Here is a 12,270-nt window from a genome sequence, read left to right as displayed (position 1 = left end):
AGAAAGAAATAATTTTTATTGTCATTAGATTTGAGGGGCAACTGTAAGTCTAATATGTCCAGAATCTATAAAATGTGTGTGTAAGCTTAAAGAAATCCAAAAAATTATTACTAATCTCCTTTGAGAATTTCTTAATTGAAAAAACTGAGTGGTTCTCTCCCTTTTTTTTTTTTTTTTCCTTTAAGACAGAGTCTTGCTCTGTCGCCATGCTGGAGAGCAGCATTGCGATCTCTGCTCACTGCAACCTCCTCCTCCCAGGTTTAAGCAATTCTCCTGCCTCAGCTTCAGCCTCCTAAGTAGCTGGAAATACAGGTGTGCACCCCCACACCAAGCTAATTTTTGTATTTCTTTTAGTAGAAATGGGGTTTCACCATGTTAGCCAGGATCTCCATCTCTTGACCTCGTGGTCCACCTGCCTCGGCCTCCCAATGTGTTGGGATTACAGGTGTGTGCCACCGCACCCAGCCCATGGTTCTCTTTCATATTCATCCAAAGCATCTTTGCTGCCATCTAGAATGTCTTTTGTGGAATAATAGAAGATAAGGAAGGTAGATGTGGAATGGTATTTTCTATACTTAATGTTTTTTCACTTTTTTTTTTAAAAGAATAGATCGTATTCCTCTTCTCTCTCTTTTTTTCTTTTTTTGCCATTGGAATAAATCCACAACAAGTGAAGAGAAAAATATTAATTTGGTCCCTTTAAATCAGGGGTTTTCAATCTTTTGGCTTCCCTGGGCCACATTGGAAGAAGAATTGTCTTGAGCCACACAAAAAAATACACTGACATTAACGATAGCTGATGAGCTTTAAAAAAAAAAAAAAGGTCTATGCATAAATCTCATAACATTTTAAAGAAGTTTATGAATCTGTTTTGGGCTGGATTCAAAGCTGTCCGGAGCTGCATGCAGCCCGTGGGCCACGGGTCAAACAAGCTTGCTTTAAGTCATTCTTTTTACAACAATTTGAACTTTAACTCCCTCTGTATTAAGTATTGTTGTGCTGCTGAGAAGACCTCTGAAAACTGAATAAAGACTTTTTCCGGCTAACTACTTTTTGTTAGTTAAAAAATAAAAAGGTAATTATTGCACCTCTAGTGACTTTATTACCATGCTACTTATGTACCCTTCCTCTCTCCTCATCTTAGTTTATATTTATAGTTCCTTGGTGACAGAAGTTCCATGATAGTCAATTAAAAATTGCCAGAAATAATAACAGCTACTGAGTTTACATCTAAAAGAACTCATGTATCTTAATCCTGCTTAGTTTTCAAAAGGTTGTAGTGGTGAGATTAAAATTAATAATTACATCAGGGCATTCTCTATGTACAAGAAATACAAAACATAATCGAGAATATACTTCGACATAGCTAAATTTCTTCTCCAGATGGATTTAATTTATTTTAAAATTTGAATCACAACATTTTGTAGACAATGGGCTTTCTTAATTCTTACTTTTGACCACCACAAATGACAAGTTTGTTGATTTTCAATGAGAAATGACTGTGTTTTTCCCAGACAAATGCTGCAAAAGCATTTTTGGTTAAAAGTTTTTTTTTTTTTTTAAATGAATGTACTTTTTAAAGATTGGAGCTAAGGGAAAAGAAACGATCATCCATGCTCCTGATAATTTTTGACTTTTCTGTGATTCTAGCTCCTACTCATTTCTTTTTCTTTTTTCTTTTCATTTCTTTCTTTCTTTCTTTCTTTCTTTCTTTCTTTCTTTCTTTCTTTCTTTCTTTCTCTTTCTTTCTTTCTCTCTCTCTTTCTTTCTTTCTCTCTCCCGTTCCCTCCCTCCCTCCCTCTCTCTCTCTTTCTCTCCTTCTCTCTTTCTCTCTTTGTCTTCTTCTTTCTTTCTTTCTTTCTTTGTTGAGACAGAGTCTCACTCTGTCGTCCAGGCTGGAGTGCAGTGGTGCGATCTCGGCTCACTGCAACCTCCGCCTCCTGGGTTCAGGTGATTCTCCTGCCTCAGCCTCTCAAGTAGCTGGGACCACAGGCACACACCACAATGACCGGCTACTTTTTGTATTTTTAGTAGAGACGGGGGTTTCACCTTGTTGGCCAGGCTAGACTTGAATTCCTGACCTCAAATCATCTGCCTGCCTCAGCCTTCCAAAGTGGTGGGATTACAGGTGCAAGCAGCTGCGCAGAGCCCTTACTCACATTAATTTGATGTTTTGTAAATCTTGAGTTCATTGAGAGGAAAATAGGCATGACGGTTTTTAGTTAAAGGTGAAAATTAATTTTTAAAATATGATTCCCTTATGTTATAATATTTTCATGTGAGCATAGACATATTTTAGTTCCTTGGACTGAGTTTGCTATGGTTTTCCAAATTCAGGGTTATTATATGATTATAGATAGAGCCAATGAAAGATAGAAACATTCAATATCACATAAATCTTTTACTTAGCAACTTTTCTTCACAGCTCTAAAATGCTGTGAAATATCTTTATCAGCTTATATTGACTAAGAGCTTTTATAATTCCTACAAAAATAAAATTATATTTCAAATACGGAATTTTTCTGGCCAAATGTGCTAATAAAAATAACCCAGGTTAATAAAATGAAACTCTTGAAGGTGTCAGAAGCTATTCAGGATCAATTCCTAGCAGTTGTTCCTTCTTTTTCCTTAGTTTCTTCTATCAGGATCTATTCCATCATAACAAATTAGTAAATAAATACAAGTTTAGAAACCCAACAGTGTATACATTTGGGGGAAATTGTATGAAGACTGGCCTCCTGCCTTTCATATGTTTAATTTGCTTAAAATAGCCAAGTGTCAGCTAATTAAATATACAGCCCTGTCTGGGTGCCCAAATGAATGTGAGTTTACCTCCTGCTGTGTTTTCATGCTCCAGCTGGTGACTTGGCGTGCATTGCTAGTGTATTAATTTGAGTAATGCACGTTCAGATTCATCCTGCCCACAGTCTGTCTGCTGGACACAGGACTGTTTTCAGTTTCCTCCTTCCAACCATCTGCCAAATCATTTCAGAATATATTCTTTCATATGCCCCGGCTCTCAAACCATTTGGAGCAAAGTCTCTCACCTATCCTGGAGACACGACTTCTGCCCTGGTGGATGGCCTGCAGCCTGGGGAGCGCTATCTTTTCAAAATCCGGGCCGCAAACAGGAGAGGCCTGGGACCTCACTCCAAAGCCTTCATTGTCGCTATGCCAGCAAGTAAGCACCGTGTGTCTTTGGCTGTCTTCTGTCTCTCTTCATTCCTGCTGTTTGTTTTGTGTTCCTTTGAATCATGCTCTTGGGTTTGGAACTGCTCAACAGATGATTTTTCCAGGCTAAGCTACATATTGATTTTTAAAATGTTTTTGTGTTCTCTTTAGAAATTAGTCTTCTCAAAGACTAAAATGTTATTGATTGTTGATAACATTAATAATTATTGCAGTATTATTAGTGTATTAATTATAAGATTAATGTGATGTCACTATTTAATTTTGGGCTTGTGGTGTGAGGGAAAGAACATTTTTACAAATGGGAATGTGACATTTTCGTTATTAGTGCTCTTCAATTTCCATACAGATTTAAAAATGTTTAGTTTGCAAAAGCAGAGAGGACAGGAAATGGGTGAGGGTTAAAAAAATTACCCACTGGGTGCAATATTCACTGATTGGGTGATGGGTTCACTAGCAACCCAAGCTTCACCACGATGCAATACATCCACATAATAAATCTGCACGTGCAATCCCTGAATCTAAATTTTTCTTTTAAAAGTAAAATTTAAAAATAAAAGTAAAATTCTTGGTTTGTATTCCATTACTGAGAAATGCAACAGTAGTCAGAAGGATTTCAGTTGTCCAGCTTACCTGATCAGTATCAAAACCCCCACAAGTTAATCAAGATCCACAGCTGGAGAGGAGTGCTTCTGGACGGTGTTTTCTTTTCTACCTCCTCACATTTATGCTGGATATTGGCAGCTTTTCCTTCGCTTTGTGCTGTGGAGACCCATGGTATACTGCAATATTAGACAATTTTTGTCATGGAAAAATCTGTGACATGGATGACATTTGTCCCCTCTGGCTCTCTCACTGCAATACAGATTCCTCTCTCCTCACAGAATCTCTTCCCTCAGTCAGTCTGTGCTGAAGACAGGGCGATTACAGTACATTTAATATGATTGCTTATCTCAGGAGTCTTTTTAGTTTAAGCCTTATTTTAGAATTAAAAATGTGTCCATTATTAATGGAATTTTAAACAAGAAGGAGGAAGCAGGCAAGGACATGTTATGGGAAGAGGGAACTTTTTGTAATGCCTTAAAAATTACAGATGGGTTGCTCCTCACACGTTCCCCTGTCACTTTGAGTATAGATTATTCAGCAATTTGCACCAGGTGTATTCGTATTTCTTGCCTATTCAGGACAGCTATTTTATAATGCATTTGTAATACACTGACAATCAGTTATATTAAGAAAATCCTATATAAGATTTTGCATTTATAAAGTAAATGAGTTACTTCGCAGTACTCATTTCAGAAATTCTTCAAATAAGATGTGGCATAACCTAGTTGAATAGAGATTCAATTCACGTATATTTTTCTAGGACTGTATTGGTTACTTAAAGCAAAATACAAGTTTTAAAAAGAATGCTTTCATTGGGAAAATAAGTTTCCAGTGTTCTAAGGAATTAGAAGTTATTCATGATGACTACTGATTTGAAATGCCTCCATACACTGTCTTAAACACTTTGTATCACCTCCGCCTTGGCTTTTGAGTTTTTTCTTTGACAGGCAGTTCTTTAAAATCTGTTGCAGCCAGTAAGGCGGATGTTCAGCAGAACACGGAGGACCGTGGGAAGCCCGAAAAACCCGAGCGTTCTTCACCTTCACCCAGACCTCCTGCTTCTCCAGGGAGAAATGCCAAGGACCTTCTCCTTGACTTGAAGAACAAAATCTTGGCCAATGGTGGGGCGCCCCGCAAACCCCAGCTTCGCGCTAAGAAGGCAGAGGAGCTGGATCTTCAGTCGACAGAAGTCACAGGAAAGGAAGAGCTGGGTTCCCAGGAGGATTCGCCCACGTCGCCCTCGGACACCCAAGACCAGAAACGGCCCCTGAGGCCGCCAAGTAGACACGGCCACTCAGTGGTTGCTCCCGGCAGGACTGCGGTGAGGGCCCGGATGCCAGCCCTGCCCCGAAGGGAAGGCATCGATAAGCCTGGCTTTTCCGCAGCCACCCACCCCCTCCCAGGGACCGCCCCCGCCGCTTCAGCCTCTCCTGCCCACCACGCGGCCACCCAGGGCACCTCCCACCGTCCTTCCCTGCCTGCCCGCTTTAATGACAATGACTCGGTGGACTCAGACGAGGACGAGCTCTCTGTGGCTTCCCTCCACCCCAAAGGTGCCTCTGCCCAGCCTCGGCCAGCTCTGTCCCCCAGCCGCCTGTCCCCCTCCAGCGTTCTGCGAGACAGAAGCTCCGTGTACTCCGGCGCAAAGCCAGCCTCGCCGGCGCGGAACACCCCCCATTCAGGGGCCGCAGAGGAAGATTCCAGTGCCTCGGCCCCACCCTCAAGACTTTCTCCACTCCGTGGGGGATCATCTCGGCTGCTGCCCACCCAGCTACACCTGGGGCCTCCGCTCTCCAGGGGCGGGAAGGATGGCGAGGACGCCCCAGCCACCAACTCCAATTCACCATCGCGGTCCGCCACGTCCTCCTCAGTCTCTTCTCGTCTCTCCTCCAGGACGCAGGTGTCTGAGGGAGCGGAGGCTTCTGATGGCGAAGGCGACGGTGACAGCGACATGGAAGACAGCGGGAGGCAGGCGGAGGCCACGGCCCAGACGCTGCGGACCCGGCCTGCCTCTGGACACTTCCATCTGCTCAGACACAAGCCCTTTGCTGCCAACGGGAGGGCTCCAAGCAGGTTCGGCATTGGGCCGGGACCTCGGCTGCAGCCCTCCAGCACCCCACGGTCCACTGTGCCCTCCCGAGCCCACTCCAGGGTTCACTCTCACCCCGCTTCCCACTCTAGACTTGGTTCAGGTATCCATGGAGACGAGGAGGATGAGAAGCCGCTTCCTGCCACCGTTGTCAACGACCACGTGCCTTCCTCCTCCAGGCAGCCCATCTCCCGGGGCTGGGAGGCCCTAAGGAGGAGCCCTCAGAGAGGAGCCAGCCTGCATCGGAAGGAGCCCATCCCAGAGAACCCCAAATCCGCAGGAGCAGATGCGCATCCTCAGGGCAAATACTCCACCCTGTCTTCCAAGGCTCAAGACGTTCAACAGAGCACAGACGCGGACACGGAGGGACATTCCCCCAAAGCGCAGCCGGGGTCCACAGGCCGCCACGCATCCCCTGCTCGTCCGTCCGCAGCACGGCCACAGCACCACCCCGGGCCCAGTGTTCCCAGAAGGACGACACCCGGCCGGGCCCCAGAACAGCACCCCCATCCTCCTGTCTCTACGTCCCAGAACCAGCCGGGGCCCCAGAGCAGAGACACGGGGCGGTCACCTTCGCAGCCCAGGCTGGCACAGGCCCAGGCCGGGCGGCCCCTCCCCACGTCGCAGGGCCGTTCCCACTCCTTCTCGGACCCTTACACGGCGAGCTCCCGAGGGGTACTCCCCTCGGCCCTCCAGAACCAGGATGAGGATGGCCGGGGCAGCTACGACGACGACAGCACAGAAGTCGAGGCCCAGGATGTGCGGGCTCCAGCGCACACCGCGCGCGCCAAGGACGCAGTCGCGTCCCTTCCCAAGCAGCAGATGGAGTCTCCAACGGGCGCAAGTGCCGGTGGCGACGACAGGTCCCAGCGCCAACATGCGAGCTCCCCCGCTAGGCCTAGCCGGCCCAGCGGCCCCCAGTTTCGGGCCCGGGTCCCCGGCAGGACGACATCGCCCTACGCGGGGCATAAGGAGGAGGGCGCGATCCAGGCCACGCCCGGGAAGTCGGAGCCTCCTTCCAAGCGGCCCCTGTCCCCCAAATCCCAGCAGTCTGTCTCGGCCGAGGAGGAGGAGGAGGACCCGGGGATTTTTAAAGGCGGGAAGGAAGACCTTCTGTCTTCCTCTGTGCGGAAGTGGCCCTCTTCCTCCACTCCGAGGGGCGGCAAATACACCGATGGGAGCTTCGCCAAGGACGAGAGGGAACCTGCCATCGCGCTTGCCCCTCGCGGAGGGAGCCTGGCTCCTGCAAAGCGACCTCTCCTCCAACCTCCAGGCAGCTCCCCCAGGGCCTCCTACCTCCCTTCCCGACCGCCGCCTCGCAGCGCTGCCACCGCAAGTCCGGCGGTCGCAGGCACCCACCCCTGGCCGCGGTACACCACGCGCTCCCCACCCAGCCACTCCTCCACCACCCCGATGTTGTCCCTGCGCCAGCGGATGATGCACGCCAGATTCCGAAACCCTCTCTCTCGCCAGCCTGCCAGACCCTCTTACAGACAAGGTAGTTTATTTTTTCAAACAGTCTTTCTTTAAGGTGTTCAGTAGTGTTCATGGCAATGCCGGAGAGGTTTTTATTCTGTTTTATTTCGCACCTACTATGTCCAAGAACCTTTAAGAACTTTGCACATGTGACATAATTTCATCCTCTGAACTGTCTCTAGGGTTTGCATTGTTACCCCTGTTTTCCATATGGAAGCTGGGCTCAGGATCTGAGGGGCTTGCCCTAAGGCAGACAGCTAGGGAGTGGCGGAGCTGCCATTCCAATCCCAAACGGCCTAATTTCACAGCCATGACTAACCCATATTCCCTCTAATTCCACAGTCATTTCACTGTCACTTTGCCTCTTTAAATTTGTTGGTATACACTCTTAACCTGTGAAAATGTGTCACAGCCACGATGCCAGTCTCAGGTTCTTCTTAGTTGCTCATGTGCCCACGTGTGTTTCAGGGATCCGTAGTAGCTGGTTAGTACATATGCAGGCTTACCTTGTTCTTGTTTTCATCTTCTGCATGCTAACCTCTCAGCCAAACAAACCCCAAAACAAACTCAGTATCTTGGGTATGAATTGCTCAGTGCAATTAGTGAATGTTGTCTAAAACCTCCAGAAAACGCACGTTAAAAATCATTGTCACAAAGAATAGTCACAGGCAGAGAGGTGTGCCTTATGTGTCTGTAACAGAGGATTGAAGGAAGTCAGCTATGAACTGGAATCTATGTCCAGGGCAGGGTCTGAGGTATTTACCATCAATTTGCATTCAGTTCTTCAGTGATGCTTTAAACTCTCCTTGCGTGTAATTGGGGCTTTATAGAACACTCTTGAATGAATGTATTTTTTTTTTTTTGCTAATCTGTACAATGTATTGTACAATGTAAAGACATAGAATAATGCCCCGTATCGAAGTCAGTTTTCCACTAAGATAGGTTATTTTAAGCAAACCTAACACCCTGATAATAGATGTAAAACTCAGCTTTCCCTTGTACATAGCAGGAACTCAATAAATATTTAATAAATAAATGAAGGAATGAGAGAAATAAGTGTCTGACCTGCAAGTAGTGGCCAGAAAGCCCAAGCTCTTTTCGGAGTCAAGGCTGGACCAGAACAGGCTGGAGCTGATGAGAAACATTTCCATGTGAGGCAGAGACAGACAGAAATGACAACCACAAGGGTGCTGCCATGTCTTCTTACTGTCTAAGCAAATACTTCTCAAGCAACCCCACAGCGTTCAGCAAGCTTTGAGACAACATCAAGCATTTATACTTGGCGACTGATGACTAGGACCTGAGTCAGCTGGAAAAAGTTGTGTTTAATTTAACATGTCGAGAAAAGTGGGGCAGCATCTAGTACATTTTAGACATAATTTTCTCTGTCCTTCCAACCTTTCCTTTCTCCGCCTTACACAAGGCTAAAATAAAGCTCCAGCTACTAAGGTCTTAAGTTTTCTATGGCAAATTGACTTACACTGGATACACTCATTCCTGCAGTATTGTCAGAAAGCTGTGACTTTACTGTATTCTTAACAGACATTCCTATTTGTTATGGAGAAGCCATAATTTAAGATTATCATTATCTAATATATTTGAGCTATTGGTTTAAAATTCTGTTTGAAATGATGTGTTACTACTTATAGTTTGGTATGAAGCCAACTTCCCGGAAATGCTGAATTTACCAGGCTCTGTTATTTTTATTTTTGGTACTGTGTAGGTTATAATGGCAGACCAAATGTAGAAGGGAAAGTCCTTCCTGGTAGTAATGGAAAACCGAATGGACAGAGAATTATCAATGGCCCTCAAGGAACAAAGTGGGTAGGGTAAACTTCTTTACACATACCCGTTGTTTTCATGCTGTTGAGAAGAGAATAATGGTGGACATTGTGTAACGATAAATGAAGTGGTCTTTATTTGTTCTTTTTTCTCTAGTTTTAACTATTCGTATATACTTGTATAGAGTTTCTTTCATACTCAGAAAAATCTTTGGTTCTCTTGGTAACTAGCTTGTTTTCTTCTCATAGCCAGGATAAGGCTTGGGCCTTTGTTTTTCATTTGTAGTAGAAAGGTCAGAAAGGTCAAATGAATGCATGGCCCAACCATAGCAATTATAGACCCCATGGATGGCCTCTCAAATGAACTTATATTTTCCCTCACGTGGTCGCTTCATTTTATTTTTAGGTTTTGTGTATTGTTTGATTAAACATTACACATATTTTCTGTAAGATGTCTCAAATCCTTTCTAAAAGGACACAGGGTAAAAACAAACAAATAAATAAACAAAAACCCTGAGTGATGTTGGCAGTTTTTATTAGATCGTCTTTTGAATCTTCCAATAATTGTTGTTGGACTAAAACTATTTATTAGTGCTTTATGTATGTCTAAGCTAAAAGCTTTAACTGCTTGAGGTTAAGATAAATGTTTAGGAAGTTTTGGTGGGTTGAGGGTAATAGACAGAACACTTTAAAATACTCAGGAATTTAAAGTACTTTCTCTAAGAATCAAAAAAAATTTATTTATACTGTAATTCTCAATCAAAACTTCCCATTTATAACGATAAGTTTTAGAGAAATGTACTAAAAGACTACGACATTTTCAGTCATGGGTGATTTAAAGATGCATGTTATCATTCCTATTTTTTTTTTTTTTTCGAGACGGAGTCTTGCTCTGTCACCCAGGCTGGAGTGCAGTGATGTGATCTGGGCTCACTGCAACCTCCGCCTCCCGAGTTCAAGCGATTCTCCTGCCTCATTCTCCTGAGTAGCTGGGATTATAGGCACTGCCATCACGCCTGGCTAATTTTTGTATTTTTAGTAGAGACGGGGTTTCACCATGTTGGCCAGGCTAATCTCGAACTCCTTACCTCATGATCCACCTGCCTTGGCCTCCCAAAGTTCTGGGATTAGGAAGGGAAATTTATAATAGGAAAAATGCACATTCAAGCAAAATGCTGTTGCAAACAGTGTTGAATTGAAACAGTATGGGGTAGATTTCAAAATAGGGTTTATATAAATTTTGTGTTAATTACCAAAACAGCGAGTGGCTTGCTTGCGGGCTTCCTCCAGTAGCCTGAATGTGTAGAGCAGTGGTTCTCAAACTTAAGCCAGTTTAGGATCACTGAGGATTTTGTCAAATACAGGTCTTGGGTAGCTGGGTGACTTGAGTATCTGACAAGTTACTATGTGTTGCTGAGGCTTCAGGTTCAGGACCATGCTTTGAGAATCACCAGCCAAGAGCATGAGCTTGTTCCTTAATCGAGATAATTATGACTTTCTTCAAGTTTTGCAGTTCCTTAGAATGTGACATTTTTTGCCTGCATACTATATTAGGCAACTTGATTACAAATTATATTGTTTTTGTTATAGCAACTTTGATTTTTAACATTAACAGCAAAATTGAAAGATTTTATGTCTTTAATATGCTAGCAATATACATTCATTGAAACAAGTTAAAACAATTCATATTGAAACATATGAAAAAATAACATTCTTTACCTAAACTGCTTCTCAAAGATAGCCACTGTTAACAGTTTGAGGTTTCACCTTCCATAATTTTTTTCTCTGCAGTTTTAATCTATGTACACAAATGGATATATTTTTATTTTTGCAAAATAATCAGCCTTGTAATCTGAGTCCACATATATGTAGAATGTATGTCAAATTGTCTGCAAAATACTCTACCATATGGATGGGCCATAAATTATTTAATATCTTCCCTCACTGAGAGACACATTGCTTCTGTCTTTTCGGCATTAGACACATGTACTTCATGGTAAAAATATTTCTAACATCTTTTGTGATTTGAGAAACTTAAAACAATTTCCATATTATATGGGTAAGCAATTATAATATGAAAGATGACTGTTTTGCGCCTTGTTTTCTAAGACTTTATGAATGATATTGACAAAAAGAATGTCTTCTACTCACATTACGGTTTTCTTCTTTGGAAGCTTCAGGCGTATGTACATGTAGTTGGACTAATGTGACCATTTCAAAACATCCAATATATTCTTTCATCTGTGTCATGGATTTAGGTTGTGGACCTTGATCGTGGGTTAGTATTGAATGCAGAAGGAAGGTATCTCCAAGATTCACATGGAAATCCTCTTCGGATTAAACTAGGAGGAGATGGTCGAACCATTGTGGGTAAGGGAAAATGGTTTCTAAAGAATCAAAGCCCACTGAATTAGCTATAGAATCACAGCTTCACTCTTCCTTCGCCCCCTCGTCGATAATGATTGCTCTTGGTGTGGTGACTTTTACCCACGTGGGAAGAAGAGCCTCAAAAGAGGCAGCCCTTGGTGTTTCCCCCAGACTGCTTTGGCTCTACTCTTCCTGCAGGCTGCACCTGCTAGAAAATGTGGCCCTTTACTTTGTTCTTAAATTGGCCCTTTTAGAGGAGGGGTCCACAAACTACAACCGGTAGGTTGTAGTTCCGTACCTGTTTTTGTAAGCCCTGCCAGCTCAGAATAGTTTTTACTTTTTTTTTTTGAGATGGAGTCTTGCTCTGTTGCCCACACTGGAGTGCAGTGGCACAATCTCAGCTCACTGCAGCCTCCACCTCCTGGGATCAAGCGATTCTCCTGCCTCAGCCTCCCGAGTAGCTGGGATTACTGGTTCCTGCCACCAAGGCTGGCTAATTTTTGTACTTTTAGTAGAGATGGGGTTTTGCCATGTTGGCCAGGCTGATCTTGAACTCCTGACCTCAGGTGATCCATCTGCCTCTGCCTCCCAAAGTTCTGGGATTATAGGCGTGAACCACCATGCCTGGCCTAGTTTTTACATTTTTAAATGACTGCCAGAAAAAAGAATAGTTTGTGATGTGATAATTATATAAAATTCACACTTCATTGTTCATATGCAAAGTTTTATCGGAACACAATACACTCACTTATTTATGCATTG

At 43.8% G+C, this 12,270-nt stretch overlaps 1 protein-coding gene across 3 annotated transcripts in view; it reads left to right on the top strand.

Annotated features, from left to right (window-relative positions):
- FNDC1 (fibronectin type III domain containing 1) overlaps positions 1-12,270 on the top strand; it is a 101,794-nt gene that overhangs the window by 56,588 nt on the left and 32,936 nt on the right. For all 3 annotated transcript variants that reach the window (XM_039467945.2, XM_039467946.2, XM_074397184.1), the window contains 4 exons: positions 2,993-3,181; positions 4,767-7,382; positions 9,084-9,184; positions 11,400-11,511. In XM_039467945.2, coding sequence (XP_039323879.2) covers positions 2,993-3,181; positions 4,767-7,382; positions 9,084-9,184; positions 11,400-11,511 — 3,018 coding nt within the window. The remainder of the gene's footprint in view (positions 1-2,992; positions 3,182-4,766; positions 7,383-9,083; positions 9,185-11,399; positions 11,512-12,270) is intronic.

The sequence above is a fragment of the Saimiri boliviensis genome, chromosome 4, assembly GCF_048565385.1.
Source record: "Saimiri boliviensis isolate mSaiBol1 chromosome 4, mSaiBol1.pri, whole genome shotgun sequence".
NCBI classification, from domain to species: Eukaryota; Metazoa; Chordata; class Mammalia; order Primates; family Cebidae; genus Saimiri; species Saimiri boliviensis.
The sequence above is the reverse complement of the archived record's forward strand: the minus strand, read 5'-3'. Positions and strand labels throughout refer to the sequence as shown.